Raw genomic sequence first — 19,710 nt, forward strand, 5'->3', positions numbered from 1 at the left:
ACACTTCCTTAGCTGTGTAACCTTGGATGAGCCATTTAACCCCAACTGCCTAGCCCTTGGCCTTCTGTCTCAGGTATTACTAAGACAGAAAGTAAAAGTTATTTTTAAAAATGTAAAAGTTGAGTAGTAAAAGTTTGCAAAGATGGGAGCCAGAATGTGAAGGACTTTAAATGCTACACAGAGTTGCTGATCATTTATTCTAAAAGCAAAATGGAAATCCAAGAGCTTCTTGAGAAGGAGAGTGATACAGTAAGAATAAGAACTGTGCTTTAGAAATATCCCTTTGAGAACTGCATGAAGGAAGGATTGGAGGGGGGATGGATTGGATGGAGGACTATATATCTCAGTTTCCTCATCTGGAAAAATTAGAGTCAGACTTGATGAACCTGTGATCATTCTCTTGGCTCCATCATGAGTCCCTCTCTGACATACATGTACCATGTTCTTCAACTATATCCTCCTCTCATAGATACTGTCCACCTACAGCTGGCTTAATTTAGAATTTGGGGTCCATCTGAGGCAATGAAGGAAGCTTCCTTGGAGCTTATACTTGAACCTAAAATATAGGTAAAATGGCTTCTCTGGTTCCCCACATTGGCCCCAAAGGATCCCCTGTGTGCCTTATTCTCAATAGCTCTTTAGTTGCTTTATATATTCTTCAACTAGCTAGAAAAGTTCTTGGAAATAGAGACCTTTTTTCTTTCTCTCTCAGTCTCTAACATTAAACTTACTGGACATGTGGTCAACTCAATAACCCATGCTTACCACATTGAGAATTCCCCTCTCTGAGCCTGCTCTCCTAACGTCCATCTTCATCCTTGAATCTTGGAACCTTGTCCCTGCTCTCCATGGAAATACCCTACAAGGCATCCCCTAAAGTGCTCCTTAGGAAAAGAAACTAATTATTAGGTTAAGTTTGACCCATGTTGGGGGACCCCACCATGTACTTATTGTTTTAGCTGCTTTGGGAAATTAACAAAGAAGGAAAAATCTCTGTTTTTATTCATATGGGGCATTACTTCTTTCAGCATCATGAAAAGATTGATTCTATCTCTCTCCAGTAACAAGTACAGCCCCTAGACGGAGTACGTGTTGCCCATGACTCTCCACAAAGAAGGGAGATAAGCATAGAGACTAGACCGGAAAGACATAAATTAGGTGGCGCAGTGGTTAGAGTTCTAGAACTTAATGGAATTAGGAAGATTTGAGTTCAAATCATGCCTTAGATATTTAGCTATCAGCTGCGTGACCCTGAGGAAGTTATTTGACCTTTTAGGGAATAACAGTAGCATCTAATTTGTAGGGTTGTTGTGAGGATCAAATGAAATGACATATTTAAAGAACTTTAAAGTGTTATATAAATGCTGCCTGTTATTATTAATCATGTTTCAATAGTTAATTGTATCTATTATTGATATTCTTTTATATCATTGCCACTTCCCAGTGGGGACCTTTCCCCACCCCCTTAGTAAAACCCTCCCTTGCAAAAGATAAGTATCTAACACACGGAGACTACATATCTGCCATGTCTAAAAATGTGTGCTTCACTTCCAGTCTTTACAATAGTATCAAAGGGCCATAGATTTAGAAAGATCCTTTGAGGTCATTAAATCCAATTCCTTTGGGCAATTTACACGGTGGATAGAGTGTTGGACCTGGAGTCAGGAAGGCTCATCTTCCTGAGCTCAGATCTGGCCTCAGATACTTATTAGCTGTGTGACCCTGGGCAAATCACTTCACTCTGTTTGCCTCAGAGCTAGAGAAGGCAATGGCAAGCCACTCCAATATCTTTGCTGAGAAAACCCCAAATCACAAAGAAATGATTGATCAAAGCCTGGAAAGAAATCACCAGAGTGCAGAGAAGACATTGAAGCAAGATTAACTCAAGAGTACTCCAGAGAGGACAACTAGGTGGCTCAATGGATAGAGCCCCAGGACTGGAGTCTGGAGGTCCTGGGTTCACATCTAGCCTCAGACACGTCCTCGCTGTGTGAACTTGGCCAAATTACTTAATCTCAATTGCCTGGCTCGTACCATTCTTCTATCTTGGAACCAGTACTGAGTATCAATTCTAAGACTGAAGGTAAGGGTTTAAAAAGAGAGAGGCAGAGAGAGAGACACAGAGAGAGAGACAGACAGACAGACAGACAGACAGACAGACAGACAGAGACAGAGACAGAGGGACAGAGAGATAGACAGGCAGAGAGAGGTTTCTTTTGTGGAGATGTTAGGGAAATGAATCAATTTGCTATTCTCTACCTTGGTTTTTAATAAGTACTTATATATACTTTAGGAACCTTGACTTTATCCAAGTGAATATCCCTTCCATTAAAGAGATTGCAGGTATTCTCTCCTCCCCATGTCTTAATAATTTAGTGGGTAACTGCAAATTAAAAAAATGTTTATCACCTATTGATCAACCTGCAAGGGAGAAGCCACACTAAATTCTAGCTAACCTGGTCTACCACAGGGCTTAGACGCAGAGCCTTTCGAGCTTGGCAGAAATTGGCAGAGTTTGTGTTCCACCAGTGATGGAGCCTTCACAATCTCAAAGCCATCTTCATGCCATGAAGAAGCATCCTTCTCTAATGGCTGATTTAGCAAATACCCAAGAGAAGAGGAATCCAGGGAAGAAAAATGGTTAGATACAAAACAAGGAGTAAACAGGCTAACATTTCTTGAGAAAGCATCCTTTAAGATGCATTCTACATTCAAGGAGGACTCTGATACCAATGTCTTATAATTTCTTTTATAAAACTTGATTTCCTTTAAACATATCATTTTGTCATTAAAAATCCTCTCTTCTTATTCTTTTTTTAACTTAATTTAATTAATTTTTGTTACATTTTATGTTCTGAACTATCTCCCTCCCTCCTCTTCCTACCCTGCAATAGAGAAGTCACTATTTGATAAATATTTATGCGTGTGTACATATATGTACATATGTATATATTTATTTCTTTTACTTAATATGTTTCTATTTAAATATAAAATCATATCATGCATATTTCTATTTATCAGTTCTTTCTCTGGAGGTGAACATTCACGATTATTTTTCATACAATATTGCTGTTGCTATATACCGTGTTCTCTTGGTTCTGTTTCGTTCTTCATTATTTCAAACCAGTCTTTCCATAACTTTCTAAATTCAACCTGCTCATTGTTTCTTACAGCATAGTGCTATTCCATCACAGTTATATATCACTACTTATTTAGCCATTCCCCAATGATAGGCATCTCTTCAATTCTTCCTCTTATTCTTCAGATGAGTATTTACTGAGACAGTAAGATGGCACAGCGGAGAAAGCACTGGGTCTGGAGTCAGGGAGACCTGCTTCAAACACTTACCAGCTGGTGACCCTGGGCAAGTCACTTAACCTCAGTCTGCCTCAGTTTCCTCAAATCTAAAATGGGGATAGTAACAGTACCTATCTTGCAAGGTTATTATGAGGATCAAATGAAAAGAACAATTGTAAATTACTTAGCACAGTGCCTGGCACATAGTGAGTGAGATATAAATTATTTTTTCCCCTTCTTCCCTTCTCTTGGGACCAGAGGAGAGCAAAAATGTTTTTGTACTTAAGTGAGGAAGGAAAAAAAAGAAATAACGAACCACAAAACTGGATGCATTGCAAGGTACTGCCCAGTCAGCACTTTCCTCTGGGTAAAAAACTCTTAATTGGCATGGAAGTGGCCTAAGCAATAGGTCAGGGAGGAGCACGTCGTTAAGCAGACGAGAACACACTTTTATCTCAAGTTCTTTCAGATGTCACAAGATTAATAGCTCTCCTATTTGCATCTATCCAGATGAAAAAGAAAAAAAAAGGTGTTCCCACTTAAATTGTCATTTGTGGACCAAGCTAGATTAAATGGCCACAACACTGGAGAATGCTATAATGGGGGGACGGGTAGAAGGAGCTGGACCACAGTGTAGTATGTTGTGTTTTGTGTGTGTGTGTGTGTGTGTGTGTGTGTGTGTGTGTGTGTGTGTGTGTGTTTTCCCCCTGGGTTCTGCCATCTGTTTCTTTTAATGCACAAACAAGGAAAATGATGGGTTTGGAATGCAGGGGTTTTCAAAACCAGATGACCACAGGCATTCTTTAAATGGGGGAAGCTAAGGGGAGAGCTTGCAGTTCTGTGACATTTGTCAGGAAGTGAATTTTTAAATACCGGGAACAACAAATGCCCTCTGCCAGGGAAAGGCCACAAAGTCAAGGAAAAGCAGTCCCCCTTTTTTTGTGTGTGTCTCCTCCCTTCTGAAGTCATTTCTGTAGGTTAACATTTCATGAAATGCTATTTTAGACCTTTTTTTTTTTTCTTAAAGGCAAATACAAAACAGTGAAAGCCGGACTTGGGAATATAAACCTTGGATCTCTAGTTGCATGACTGAGTTGGCAGCTTTGGGTGTAGTCCACTCTTAGAGACTTTTAGAGATGAAACAAAAGCTGCTTTGTGAACAGATCCTACTTTTTTTCTTTATAAAGTCAAGATCAGAAAACTATAAATAGTGCAAGTAGGAAAGAAAAGCAGGAAGATACCTTAGAACCCCAATGAATGATAGTGCCCGGCAGGCGTTTTTTTAGGAAGGTATGAAGCAGGGGAGTAGCTTTTGGCTTTGTTTTTGCAAAAGGCATGTTCTTAAAGGGGGAAATGTGATACCTGCTGGGTTGTGGGCACTCGGGAATAAATTGTTTCTTCACCACTCGTGCCAGTGGACCCAAGGAACACAATGGAAGTCTCGGGTAAGGGCGGTATGCCCTTTTGGGCTGAGTTTTTGTGAAAACGTAGCCTGGGTGCTCAATTCTTTTCACCTGAATCTCAAGAAGTCGTTGACTTGGAGTGTGAGGGGGACTTGACCCGAGCCCGAGTTCCAGTCCTTGAGGGTTCAGGATCCCCGCTGAGAGGAGGATTGGTACGTTTGGCCAAGTTCCACCCATCTGAGCCCTACGACGGTGGAACATTTTTCACATAGTTTTGTGAGCAGCCTGACGCCAGAGTTTTCACATTAGAGAAAAGGATAAAAGATGATGGTTGCTGAGGGAACCACCTCTTGTTTCTAATTTGCAAGCTCTGCTCTCCTCAAGGATGGTTTGTGATACTTGAGGGTGCTGTTACGGATGCCAAAAAAACAGCCATTTAGAAGCCCTTGGAGAATTAGTGAGTAAATATACCTCAAAATGAGTCGACTTCAAAAAAAAAAAATCTTTCAGAGTTCTCTCAACTCATGTTTGGGGCCCCTAAAGAATTCTATAGAAACGAGAGCTTGTCAGGTGAGATTCATTTCATTTCCATTAATTCCAGATGCCAGAAGTCACGATGGGGGTATTTGGCCTTTGACTTACTTGGAAGTGTGTCCTGCTTAGACTGTCATTACCCTAGTGGAAATGGGAAAATGATTAGCACAATGAGCCGGGGTCAGGAGACCTGAATTTGTGCCTTGTCCCAATTATGGAGACTAACTCTTGTTATTTATACCTTACCTTGAACACCAGGCTCCTTCGGGTCTCCAAGGGTGGCATTATTAGAACCACTGGCTTTGTACAAATGCTATGGCCTTTTAGCTCCACTCACAATAATAAAGTTTGGCAAGGAGGGGCAGGGGAAATGCTGTATCTAGTTGAAGCTATGAGGGGAATTTTAAGTGGTTGGACTCTATTCCCATTATTCACTTTGCACATAGTTTCGGAGTCATTAAAACCAATTCAGTACATAGTGATTTTCATTCAAGGAGGGAGAAAAATCTTTACAACTCCAAAGGTATAATCTAGGACTTTTCATGCTTAACAGTTGTCAGATAAAATGCCAGAACAAAGTCTTTTATTAAGGGAGAAGAATTTTTAGAGATGTTTGTGTTACCTAGGTCAGGAGGAAGTTGGAAAAAAAATGGTTTTGGCTTTTTTTTTAATCGCTCATTTGCTCAAAAAGCAACAGGAATTTCACATGACTACTGTTCTGTAATGCCTTCCCTTCTTCTCATCCTCTCCCTGCCTCCATCTTTCCATTCTTATTTATTGATTTATTTACTGTTTGTTGAGAGAAGAATAATAGAAAGTTTGGAGGTGTTCACTTAGCCAGGAGCCAGAAAAGAACTTGATCCATTGCTAAGAATACAGGCTCATCCTTAAGGTTGCAGTCGATTTCATCATAGAAAACTATCAGTTGGTCAAATGGAATAAAATTGAAAGCAGAAAAAAAAAGAATAGAGGCTCTTCATTTGACACTTCCTTCTCTTCTGTCCCTCAGGTGATAACCCCAGTGAGAACAGGCCATGGCTACGTCTATGAGTTCCCATCCAAGTACCAGAAGGACACCTACGATATCCCTCCATCTCATCCTATCCAAGGGGTGAGTAACAATAAGGCAGCAGAAATACAACATTAAGGTGTAACATGTCTTCAAAAATCAACTGAAGTTTAAAGGAAAGGTATTTTGTGGCAAAATTATTTGCATTTGATGTGGAAAGAATCCTGGGGTCAGAAAACCTGGTTTTGAGTTCTGACCTCCACATTGACTAGTCAGGTAAGTTTCTCAATATTTCTGAGCCAAAATGGAAGCAATATTAATACGTGCATTGCCTGCCTTACAAGGTTGTCCTAAGGAAACTCTTTATAAATTCTAATAAACTCCTTATAAGGTTTTATGTAAAGATAAATTTTTTTTCTACCCCTTACTTTCTGTCCTAGTAACTTAAGACAGAAGGGCAAGGGCTAGGCAAATGGGGTTCAGTGACATTCCCAGGGTCACACAGCTAGAAAGTATCTGAGGCTTGATTTGAATCCAGGTCCCTATGACTCCAGGTTTAGCATTCAATCCACTGAGCCATCTAACTGTCTCAAAGGTAAATTATTATTACAATAGCCATTTTTACATAAAGTAATCCATGCTAGAAATTTGGGATTTTACTTATCTGGAAACCTCAAGTCCTTTAACTGAGAAAAAAAATACATCATTTTATCATTTCATCATATTTTGGCCGCATATGTGGTTACACTCTCAAAAATTAAATGCAAACTGGTTTCTATAATCCTTCAAAATGAAAAAAAAAACAGAATTTAAAAAGAAAAGTTACTGTTCAAGTCCCATAAGGGCTGAGTAATTTGGGGCCAGCTAAGTAGCTCAGTGAATAGAGTGCCAGGCCTGGAGATGGAAGGTCCTGGGTTCAAATCTGGCATCAGACACTTCCTAGTTATGTGAACCTGGGCAAGTTACTTACCTCCCATTGCCTAGCCCTTTACACTCTTCTGCCTTGGAACTGATACTTAGGATTGATTTTAAGACAGAAGATAAGTATTAAAAACAAAAAAGTATATTGGTGCTTGATCACCTACCAGTGATTCCCCAAGTGGGCACTACCGCCCCCTGGTGGGTGCTGCAGCGATCCAGGGAGGCGATGATGGCCACAAGTGCATTTATCTTTCCTATTAATTGCTATTAAAATTTTTTAAAAATTAATTTCCAGGGGGCTAAGTAATATTTTTTTTTTGGAAAGGAGGCAGTAGGCCAAAAAAGTTTGGGAACCACTGATCCTAGACCCTTAACAAAAAATTAAATTTCAAATCACTTTATTAGAAACCCTTGGAGCCAAAAGCTCAGAATTATTTCAAAAGTGACTTGTAAAAGATAGTTCCACTTTGCATGACAGATTTTTCTTTTTTAGGTATATGACATCCCCCCAACATCACTGAAAGGCCCAGTTTTCTCAACTCCAACGGGAGAGATGAAACCGTCAGGAGTATATGATATCCCTCCTGTGAAAGGGGTAAGTAAAAATGATCCTAGTTATTTGGGGGATTTTTTGGTAGGAGGGGATTTTTTTTAACTTGTTAAGACATTATATGGAACCTTCAAAGGGCAAAAAGTTTTAGAAACTTGAATGAATAGAATAGTCACACCAGCTATGATTAAATAATATGACTAATTTCCTCCCAAATGTGCCATAATTTAAACATCCAGATTATCCTCCAGAGAAGCTCTCTTGGAAGGCAAAATACTTCTTCCAAACATATTCAAAAGATTTTTTTTTTTTTAGGAAGTCTTCATTATGAGTCTACTTACAAGCTAGAGCAAACAATCTGTTTCATAGTATGCCTTGTTTTTGGCCCCCAGATGGTGCTACCCATCTTGATCACTCACTCTCTTCACTATGCATGGCTCCCAATGACTTCTGGTTATTTTCAAAAGCCAAATCTACCTTCAGAGGACAAAGATTTTCCTCCATTAAAGAGATTCAAAAGAATGTGCCCCAGGCTTGGTTCCAAAAGAGACATTTCAGAAATGTGAGCCATTGTTTACCATTGAAATGTGTCTAGCCTCCCAAGGTGACCATTTTGAAGAAGAGAATACCCATTGGACAAATAAGATCTATTTTTCATTTTTCCTCCATTAAAGGAGGAAATTGCCTCTTCAATTGCCTCATTGTAATAAGAGGGTGACCCTGGGCACTCGTAGCTATTTGGCCAGAAGGGTACAAGTGGCAGGCAGGCCTTACCAACTAAAATAGCTTTTTGAGTATAGACCTAGTAATGGACCCTGCGTCTCTCATCCAAGAACTGACTTAGCTAAGTGCCAAGAGACTCATCACCTAGAGATTACCCAATGGCTGACAGATTCTTTTGGCCACAGCAATTCATGTACCTTTTTCCTAATACTTTGAGATCTGCTTTGAGTGCCAAGGATTGGAGTCTGAACTTGAAATATTGGGCAAGAGGGAATCTTTGCCCCATTGTGGGTAACATCAGAGCAAGGACCATTTCTTCATAACCTTTGTATCACCTCCAGCACCTGATGCAATGATCTGCCCTTTTTGGAGGGCCTACAACTGGGATCTTATTTGTGTAAGGCTATTGCTGCAAGTCCACAACAAGCATTTGTTAAATGTTTACACTTATTGTGTGGAACACCAGAAATACAAAATCAAGTAAAAGGAAAGAGAGTCCTTGACCTTCAGGAGTTTTTGCTCTAATAGGGTTGAAAATGACACTTGGAATGTAGCCTGGAAAGGAATGAGACACGGGTAGCCTGGGCACACTTCTTAAATAGACGTCCTGGGAGAAGCTGCCAGGATGAAGGAGACTTCCAGTGGGTGAATTCCAGAGCCAGAGTGGGCTTCCAGATAAAGAGGGCATGTAGAGGAAGCCAAGAGTCAGCCTGGAGATAATGAAGGAACTCTTTCCAATCGTAGAAATCAGCAACTAGTCTACAATATTATAGCAACACTTGGAGACTAAAAGATTTCCTTAGAGCCACACAAACTAGTATGTGGCATATAGTAAATGCTCAATAAATGCTGGTTACCTTATCATCAGTCATTCATAGAACAACCATTGATTACTACGTTCAGATTCAGTATGGTATAGTGGGGAGAGCTGGGTAGGTTGGCATAAGAAATTAAATGGGAATTTGGAGGGGAGTTTTGTAGATGCCAGACATAGAAAAAGTTTAGAAACTCAGAAAGGAATCAGATCTATGCACAGTATTGTAGAACATCAATGTATTTTATCTTTTAATGCCAGAAGTATACACAAGTTCTTTTTTTAAAGTTGAAGTTTACAAAAAGAATGCAGAAGTCAGCAAATAGCACAAAAAGGCTAGAAATATAGAGATATCTTTAAAAGTTTAATAACTTAAAAATACATATAAGGTACTGTAAACATCCCATAAGAGAAAAAGAAAAAATTCAGACTTCTCTGATATGAAGGGAAGACCAAAGAACAATTATTTTGTGAAAAAACCACTGTCTTTTATCTTAGAATCAACACTGGGTATTGGTTCCGAGGGAGAAGTTTTAGGACTAGGCAATGTGGCTTCAGTGACTTACTCAGGACCCATAGCTAGGAAGTGTCTGAGTCCAGATTAGAACCTCCCATCTCCATGCCTGGATCTCAATCCACTGAACCACCTAACTGCCCTTCTAGGGCCAAAATTTTTTTACTTGGGTTTTCTAGATTGTAGGAGTAAACCCCTGTGATACGAAAGGGATCCTTGTAGTTTGGTACACATCTGACTGATTTTTCCTCATGTGTTTCAGGTTTATGCCATTCCGCCTGCTTCTCGAGATGAAGTAGGACTTCGAGAAAAGGAATATGATTTCCCTCCTCCTATGAGACAACACGTAAGGCCAGAAGTCAGACCAGAAGGGGTTTATGACATTCCCCCGACAAGCACCAAGGCTGTAGGGAAGGACTTTCACCTAAAACACGCCTGCGATGCTTCTGGAGCTACTGAGCAGGTATCCCAGAAACCCCAAAGCGTTCTGCAAAGCCACCAGCACATGCACCTCAGACAACCCGCAGCCTCTCCGAGTGATGCCTATGATATCCCGCGAGGCGTTCAGTTTCTCGAGCAGCAGCCGGTGGCCCATGAAGGACTGAATGCTGAAGAAAAAGATGGTGTCTATGACGTCCCGCCACAAAGCACACAGGAGACCAAAGGGTGCCCGGATGTGACGGACGGCATGAATCGGCTCTCGTTCTCCAGCACGGGGAGTACCAGGAGCAACATGTCCACCTCTTCCACGACATCGAAGGAGTCCTCCTTGTCAGCCTCCCCATCTCAGGACAAAAGGGTGTTACTGCTGGACCCGGACATGGCCATCGAGAGGCTTTACCGGCTCCAGCAGGCTTTAGAGACGGCAGTGTCCAACCTCATGGCTCTGGTCATCACAGACTGGAGGTGCTATGGCTACATGGAGAGGAACATCAATGAGATCCACGCCGCAGTGGACAAGGTAGAGCCCTCTTTGAGGGATTACCTCCATTTCGCCAAAGGAGCCGTGGCCAACGCTTCGGGCCTCGCCGAGCTCACCCTTCACAACAAAATGAAGCGAGAGCTCCAGCGGGTGGAAGACTCCCACCAGATTCTGACCCAGACCAGCCAGGACTTGAATGCCTGCCACTGGTCCTTGAACATCCTAGCTGTCAATAAACCTCAGAGCAAGTGCGACGATCTTGACCGCTTTGTGATGGTGGCAAAGACGGTGCCCGATGACACTAAGCAGCTCACCACCACCATTGGCACCAATGCGGAAATGCTCTTCAGGTCAGCCCCGGGTGATGCGCGTCTAAAGAATGGGTCTGAGAATGTAACCGGTGCAGCCGACTATTTGCATTCCGGGCCACAGACCCAGCTACTACATCCTGCTGACCACAAGGCCCAGCCCCACTGCAAGCCTCTGCCCCCAGGCCTAAGCAAAGACCAGCATCCCGACTGTAATAGCAATGATGGCTCTGAACGGAGCTGGATGGATGACTACGATTATGTTCACCTGCAGGTAAGGATGCCAAACCAATCAAGCACCTATATCTTTTTTTTTCCCCTTTAAAATCCTCACCTTCTTTCTTGGAATTGATACTAAGAAAAGTAGTAAGGGCTAGGCAATTGGGATTAAGTGAGTTGCCCATGATGATACAACTAGGAAGTGTTTGGGGCCATATTTGAAACCCAGGACCTCCTGACTCTAGGCCTGGTGCTCTATCCGCAGTACTACCCAGCTACTTCTTCATCTATATCTTTTAGAACTGAAGGAAACTTTAGAGATGCCTCTCATCTAAAGTCCTCGTATTAGAGACAAACCTACTAAAGCTCATAGAAGAATGTACTATAGGCAGTGGAGTAAAGAAGAGCCCTGAATTTGGAGTCTACAGATGTGTATTCAAATCCTAGCTCAGCATCCTCCAAGTCATCTAAACTCTGGACCTTGGGTTCTTCCCCCATAAAATGAAGGGATTGGAATGGACCTCAAAAAATCTGAACAGTAGCGCAGTAGATAGTGTTCTGGGCCTAGAGACTTGGGTTCAAATATAGCCTCAGACATTTTCTAGCTGTGGGATCCTAGGTAAGTCACTTCATGCTCTTTGCCTCATTTTCCTCATTCCTCATTCCACTTACTAGCTGCATGACACTGAGCAAGTCTCTTAACTTATGTCTGTCTCAGTGTCTTCAACTATATAATGGGAACAGTAATAATAACACCTACCTTACAGGGTTGTTGTGAGGATTAAATATTTGTAAAGCAATTAGTGCAATGCCTTAAACATAGAAGGAAAGAGAATAATTTATTTGGTGCCTACCAGTTGTTTCCTACCTTGCCACAGTATATGATGCGGCCTGCCCAAGGTTACTGAAGAGCTGAAAGAAAACTAACTCAGTCTGAGCTTTTTAAAATTTTATTTAAAGAAAAAACCCCACCTGCTGTTCCCCTAGGCTGAAATTAACTAACTCCCCACTACTCGGAATCTCCTCTGATTCAAAGTTCCCTCCTAGGCGCAGGATTGGTCCTTATGTAGCCTGCATCAGGAAGTAAGGGGTGTGGCCCCTCCCTAGCACGGGTTTGATCCAATTCAAAACCAATCCCACACCAGGAAGTAGGGGCATGGTCCCTCCCCCAGCATGGGATTGGTCCATTCAAAATCAATCCCACACCAGGAAGTAGGAAGAAGGAAGCCCTGGGGCATTCTGGGGGATGCAGTTCCCCAAGCCACAACATTTTAAAACCCACATTACACAACTAGTATATGGCAGAGCTAGGATTTGACCCCAGTTCCTTCAAGTCTAAATCTGGTATTCTTTCTATTAGGGACATCTAGGTGGCACTAGGTATAGAGTGCCTGGAGTCAGGAAGACTCCTCTTCCTGAGTTCAAATATGGCCTCAGAATTTTTCACGTATGGGATTCTGGACAAGTCATTTAACCCTCTTTGCCTCATTTTTGGTAAAATAAGCTGGAGAAAGAAATGGCAAACTACTCTAGAGTCTTTGCCAAGAAAACCCCAAATATGGTCACAAAGAGTTCAACATGACTGAACAATAGCTACAATAATTTTCTAACTCATGCTCATCTAAGTAGCTTGGATCTAATCATATCAGGGAAGGAGCCTTGGAGTAGAAGTCAGCCGTCTTGGGTTCAGTCCCAGCTCTGCCACTAACCCCCACAAAATCCTTGCTTCCTACATTCTTAACGAACCCTAAGAGTTAGCTCTCTCAAGGCTTTCTACTCCAACATTGTTGTTTGTGAATTGACTTGTGTTCTGCCATTGCCTTTGGCCTCCCTCCCCACCTCAGCCTTCTCCAAAGGCATCCAGGCTCCTGCCCGGTGACCCAGAGGACCATCTCTTCTACATTCATCCACAAAGGAAAAAGCAGCTGGATCCCCTCCCCCACCCCCCCCCCAACTTTGGAAAGGTTGCCTAGTTTTCTGGCCTGTTCTGTTCTGCGGAGGTCGCTGAACCCTGACTCCACTCTTTGTGAATTGGGTTTACTGTGTTATTTTGGCACTTTTCACCCCTGGCGGATGGCCATCTCGAGAACAGAGCCAGATGGGGAACTTCAAGGGCCCAGAAGTAAGTTTTATTGGCCCAATTTAAGCTTGGCCTTGGAGGTCATCAAGTCGTAGGATTTCAGAACTTAAAGGGAGCTTTGAGATTGTCTCATCCAACTCCCTCATGTTACAGATGGTGGAACTAAGGTTTATGAGGCCAAGTTGAATGCATTAGAAAAGAATATTGGAAATAGAGCTTCTAAGAGAGGTTTGAAGGGAGTCCAACTTGCCTATCAAAAAGAACTTGTCAGGGTCAGAGAGCAGAGCGTGGGGATAGAAATGGGTTTGTCTCCTTGGCATTAAGAGAGATTAGTGCCTCAGGAAGGCCAGGTTGATATTATGCTGTACCTGTGTGCATAGGTGGGTGTGTGTGGCAAGCATCCGTGGCTATGGAAAACAAGGCAATATTTACCCATTTGTCAACTATGTTGTTAGCACAAGTGAATCATGGCAGTGATGTAATGGGTCTTTTCTGTTGTAAAATAACAGGGGAAAGAAGAGTTTGAAAGACAGCAGAAAGAGCTTTTGGAAAAGGAAAACATCATCAAACAGAACAAGATGCAGCTGGAACATCACCAGGTAAGTGGAGTCAGATTAAAAAGCATGGCATGGGGTCAAGAATCTTCCTGGTAGCCCAGCACAGATGGGTCTTTGACAATGGAACGTTTCTGTTCTTCCAGGAGGACCCCAGCAGATGATAGTTTCCTGGCCCACGCCAGGGCCAAGGAACAAATAAGAGATACTAGTCATGACAAGCCAAGTGTTATTCTCAACACTGAGAGTCCTCGGGGAGAGCCCAACCTCTTGTTCCTGGTTTGGGGGCTCAGCTAGGACATTCTAAGATAGCAGGGCCTCGAGGGAGGGCTTGAGAACATTTCTGAGTCTTCTGGTATTAGATAGTAGTGCAAATGTACTAAGTCAATGTTTCTTAAACCGTACTACAAGGAACCCTGAAACACCCTAAGTTTCTTTTAATTAATTAATTAATTTGGGGTGTTTTTCCATGGTTACATGATTCATGTTCTTCCCCTCCCCATCCTTCTCCCTCCTCCCATAGCCAATGAGCAATTCCACTAGCTTTTACATGTATCATTGATCAAAACCTATTTCCATATTATTAATATTTGCAATAGAGTGATCATTTAGAGTCTACACCTAAAGGTTTTTTTTTTTCCCATGAATCTTATGTTTACTAACAAGCATTAAAAAAATGATTTTAGAGGGTTTTATCACAAGAGTTCTGCCAAAGCTGTGTTTAACCTAAAGGGTTCTAACACTGTGGAGAAGTTTGAGAATTGCTGCATTAAGAACTGTGTTCTGATCCCTATTGTCAGTTTCTAGATGTAGGCACTTAGACAAGTCACTTAACTTTTGAGAGCCTTAGTTTCCTGATTTGTAAAGGGAGGATGCTTTATAATATACTTGTCCTGTCTACCTCATTTAAGTTGTTCTAAGGATACACGAAAGCCTTAAAGCTTTGTTGTTCAGTTATTTTCAGTCAAGTCTGACTCTTTGTGACCCCATCTAAGGTTTTCTTGGAGTCATTTGCCATTTCCTTCTCCCACTCATTGTACAGATGAGGAAACTGAGGCAAACAAGGTTCAATGACTTGTCCAGGTTCACATATGTGCCTAAGACTTAAAGCTACAGACGTGTAAATTCCTACCTTCACAGTGGTCAGTCTTTTTTGGCCACTTGACCTTAGGAAATAAATCTAGCTTAGGGAATCCAAGCAACATTCCTTGTGGCTGTTGGCTGAGTGTCTCCTAGGGAGAGCTAGGGAGAGGCTGTGGGATCTTCTCCCTCTGCCGCCACTTCCACCCTGGGGGAACTTGAACAAGTCCTTACTGCAAACAAAGGAGTGCTTGGATGTAGGCTTGCACTAAGGGTCACCGGGAGATCTGATGGAACCACTGGAAGTGACTGCAAAATCAAGGGTACAAGAGTAAGTCTCCTGGGAAGCAGCTTCCTGGTGCCTCTTGTTAGCAAGAAGCCTTTGCTCTCCGTGCATTAGCTCACCAGAAGAGAGTGTGTAATTTCTGACTTCTACTTATGTTTGGGTAGAAGACCCAGAGAAAGCTAATGGGGGCTTTTATCCGAGCATTGTTAATGACCATTCTAAAGGCATTTCTCAAAGGTGGGAGAATAGTTAACTCAACTGAGGGCCCCGTTGGCTTCATTAATGGTTCATATTCAGAAAATGAGTTTGTTTGTTCTTTAAACTTTACTGTCTGAAGGCAGCTAGGTGACTCGGTGCATTGAGAGCCAGACCTAGAGATGGGAGATCTTGGGTTCAAGTCACTTGACCCCCATTGCCTAGCCCTTCCTGCTTCTCTGACTTGGAAACAATACACAATATTGATTTTAAGATAGTAATTGTTTAAAAAAAAATCAAGCCAACTTTAGCTTCTGACTTAGACTCAATAGTAGGTATCAGTTCTAGGGCAAAAGAGAGGTAAGGGCTACAGATTGAGTGCCTTGAACTTAACTGAATTGAACCCAGGACCTTCCATCTCCAGGCTTACCTCTCTAACCACTGAGCCACTAGCTGCCCCAGTATATGAATTCTTAATTCAATCCAACATTTAATAAGCAATTTCTGCGTGCCAAGGCACTGTTTCCTCCTTGCTTTTTCTCTTAAAGACAGCATCTGAGAATGCTTGTAGCCCGAAAGTTAAAGAGAGGAATCATAAAATTTCAAAATTCAGGTTGACCTTAGAGATCATCTAGCCCAAGCCATTCATTTTTTCTTTTTTTTTTTTAATTGCCATGCAAAACACCTTTCCATATTGGTTACTATTGTAAGAACACACTCCTACATAACCAAAACCCCCCCAAATAAAATCAAACCAAGCCATCCATTTTACAGATAGATAAACCAAAGCCCAGAGAACTGAAGTGTCTTACCCAAGAGCCAAGACTGGAACCCAGATCTCCAGTGCCACAGTCTTTCCATTCTACCATTATATTATTATTCTAAATGAACCCTTTTTTTTTTCTCCTCCCCAGATTAGCCAGTTTCAGCTACTGGAGCAAGAAATTACCAAGCCAGTGGAGAATGACATCTCCAAATGGAAGCCCTCTCAGAACCTCCCAGCTCCAAACAGCAGCGTGGGCGCCCAGGACAGACAGCTGCTCTTCTTCTACTATGACCAGTGTGACACTCATTACATCTCCCTCCTCAACGCCATCGATGCCCTCTTCAGCTGTGTCAGCTCGGCGCAGCCCCCGAGGATTTTCGTGGCCCACAGCAAGTTCGTCATCCTGAGCGCGCACAAGCTGGTGTTCATCGGAGACACGCTAACGAGGCAGGTGGCCGCCCAGGAGATCCGCAACAAGGTGATGAATTCCAGCAACCAGCTGTGCGAGCAGCTAAAGAACATTGTGATGGCCACGAAGATGGCTGCCCTGCATTACCCCAGCACGCCGGCGCTGCAAGAAATGGTTCACCGAGTAACAGACTTGTCCAGAAACGCACAGCTGTTCAAGCGTTCCTTGCTAGAGATGGCGACATTCTGAGGGAAAGGGGGGAGCCACAGAATCAAACTGGAAATGCTGTCTGGTTTATGTAGATATTATCTATTTTTGTAGATATTTTATATGAAATATTTTAAATCTGTTTTATGGATTAGAGAACTTTCAGAAATTCAGGGAGCTGGAGAGGTCAAATTGTTTGGTTCTTATATATACATTTATGTATCAAAGATATATATATATATATAAACTGTACATAAACTCAATCATGTTCTCATATGTGCCTGTGGCAGCCTGTGTGTATATAGATATGTATGTAACACATTCCATTGAAAAAACCATGAATTAAGAAGCACCTTATTATGCCTCCCCAAAGTGCTCCATCTTCGCAGATGACCTAACATATGGTCCTGATGAGACGGTGCCATATGCTATAGGGATTATAATGGACATTTTCATTCTAGTGTCTGGGAACCAGACGACGTCTGCAAGACGCTGGTTCCTTATAATTAAGAGGACAATACTCTTTTCATGGAACCCTTTCAAAATTTCCCTCTTTCCCTCTTCCTTCTTCCAAAATGCACTGGGTCCTCTGAGTGGGCAGGTTTGGAGAACAACATTTTTTATAAAATGTGTGTCAAGACAAAGCAATGATTTAGGGTGCTAGGGAGGAAAAGTGGCTTAGTCATTAGAGGAGTAAGAAAAATGTACTGAGAGGCAATTTCTGGCTAGGAGTGGGGGTATTTCTAAACTGAGAGGAAGCCACAACAAAGACGAGGCACATATTTGCCCGTGGTTGTTTGATCCTTTGTATTTGTGAGTCAGCTGTGAGGCTTTCCAAAGGTCTCATTTAAATTGAAAAAACTCCTCCTTGCAGAAGGAACACACACTGCATGTGCACTTCGAGGCGTAAAGAAAGAGGAAAATAAAATTGTGTCGTGTACCTTAGGGCGATGGAGGAACATTTGATACCCAAATTGCAAAGTCACTCATTGCCCCTCTGGAGCAAAATGATTTGGGGACCTTAGATGGTCTCTGGGCCTGATGGCAAGGACAGTAAAAGACCTTCCTAACCTCTCCCAATGCGCACACCCCACTACCACCAACCCAATCCTAGGACTGATTTCAGCCTCTCTTCCTTCACTATTCCTCTGCTGACTAATCTCAATCTGACTAGCTCCAACGAGACAAAACACTGAGTCACAGCTTTTATACTATAGACTATGAAGTTTAAATACTACTGTTACATCTTTTAGTGATATAACACATGTCACAAGTCTTTATAGATTCACAGAGAAGCAAGGTGGAAAAAATGGGGACAGGCAATGATCTTTTAAGAATTATAAAATGCTCATATTCTGAAGTCAAGAGGCAGTTATCTAAGATATTTCTGTCCAGTGCCTTGTTCACTCTTTTTGTTCCAGCCTACATGAAAATGTGCTCTTCCATGGCAATAATATGCTTTATCAAATTAAATTTGCTTGTGTTGAGCAAGCAAAATGTTGGGATAGCAAATGGAATTAAGAAAGACCACTCATGATCAGAAAGAGATGAATAAATCATGGAGCTTATCACAAAAGTACTTTTAAAAATAGCATATTGTAATATTCACAGTTGTGCTCCATCAAAAGAAAAGATGGGGTATTGCGTGGCCATTCTGCAGACAAGGCAGAGTGGCTGGCATCATCAACAACTTGAAAATATTACAACAAGAGTTTATTCTTGGGGACTTTGTTGCTATTGACATGTTGTATATTTTTTAGGAAGTAACAGATTTATACTAAGCTACAAGGTAATATTCCAACTTTTCAAGAGGAAAACCAAGTTGTTAAATCTACATTTGTGTTTTTTGCTATCTTTTATGTAGAGACTATTTTTAAATCATTAAATTTTTAAAATCTTTTTTATACCAACTAGATTTTCCTTTGCATTTGTTCTCTGCTACAAAAGTAGCTGTTGATTTAAATGAACATTTCTAAGGAGGGAAAAAGAACTTAAGCCCCTTTTTTTTCTGCCTATATTATAGACCTCAATTTTTCAATGTGGGAAAAAATTGAGGGTTTTTTTTGTCTTGTTTTGTATTGCTTCAAAGTAAAATTATATCTGAAAAAGTCCAAATCTCTTGGTTGGGATTCACAGTAAACCATCTGGAAAAAAATTCTTGAATTTAATTCCACAAACATGTATTAAGTTTTACTATATGTAAAGTATTATGCTAGGCTTAGGGGCTATACAGACCAAAAATAAAAACAAAACTCAATGGTTCTCACCCTGAAGGAACTTACATTTTACTGGAGTTTTACAACCTATGCATATACAAGAAAATGTACAGTATAAAGAGGCAGAGAGGTGGCACTGCAGATAGGCTGGAAATCAGAAAGACTCATCTTCCTGAGTTCAAATCTGGCCTCAGACACTTAGCCTTGGGACCCTGGGCAAATCACTTCATCCTATTTGCCTCGGTTTCCTCTGAGGCATAAGCTGGAAAAGGAGATGTCGAGTCACTTCAGTACCCTTGCCAAGAAAACCCCAAATGGGATCAGGAAGAGTCAAACATGACTGAAATGACTGAGCAACAATAACAAAATAACGTCAAGAGCAAGAAAATATCAACAAGAGATTATTAAGAATATTAATACAGCTGAAACAACAGAACAACAAAAATATATACAAAAAGTAAAGTGAGAGGACATTAGCAATATTAAGAACAATATTAATGAACATTAACAGCTAGGGGTGGCAGTGAAAGAAGAGTAGCTCCAAACATGAAGGACATCAGTGTGGGAGATGGAATATCTTATTTGGAAAAAACTAGCAGACCACTTTGATTGGAAGAGAGAATAACGAAATAAGATGAAGAAGGTAGATAGTGGAGAGGGAAAGGTTTATTTTAGAAATACTGATGCGGGGCAGTGAAGAAGA

General features: G+C 41.5%; 1 protein-coding gene across 1 annotated transcript in view; it reads left to right on the forward strand.

The window, feature by feature from the left end:
• The window catches only part of NEDD9 (neural precursor cell expressed, developmentally down-regulated 9), a 61,281-nt gene extending 42,233 nt beyond the window's left edge, over positions 1–19,048 (forward strand). Inside the window, exons 3-7 of the mRNA XM_044667717.1 lie at positions 6,244–6,345; positions 7,658–7,759; positions 10,028–11,269; positions 13,804–13,893; positions 16,324–19,048. Coding sequence (XP_044523652.1) covers positions 6,244–6,345; positions 7,658–7,759; positions 10,028–11,269; positions 13,804–13,893; positions 16,324–16,833 — 2,046 coding nt within the window. The 3' untranslated portion in view covers positions 16,834–19,048. The remainder of the gene's footprint in view (positions 1–6,243; positions 6,346–7,657; positions 7,760–10,027; positions 11,270–13,803; positions 13,894–16,323) is intronic.
• Positions 19,049–19,710: the final 662 nt, after the last annotated feature.

The sequence above is a fragment of the Gracilinanus agilis genome, chromosome 1, assembly GCF_016433145.1.
Source record: "Gracilinanus agilis isolate LMUSP501 chromosome 1, AgileGrace, whole genome shotgun sequence".
NCBI lineage: Eukaryota > Metazoa > Chordata > Mammalia > Didelphimorphia > Didelphidae > Gracilinanus > Gracilinanus agilis.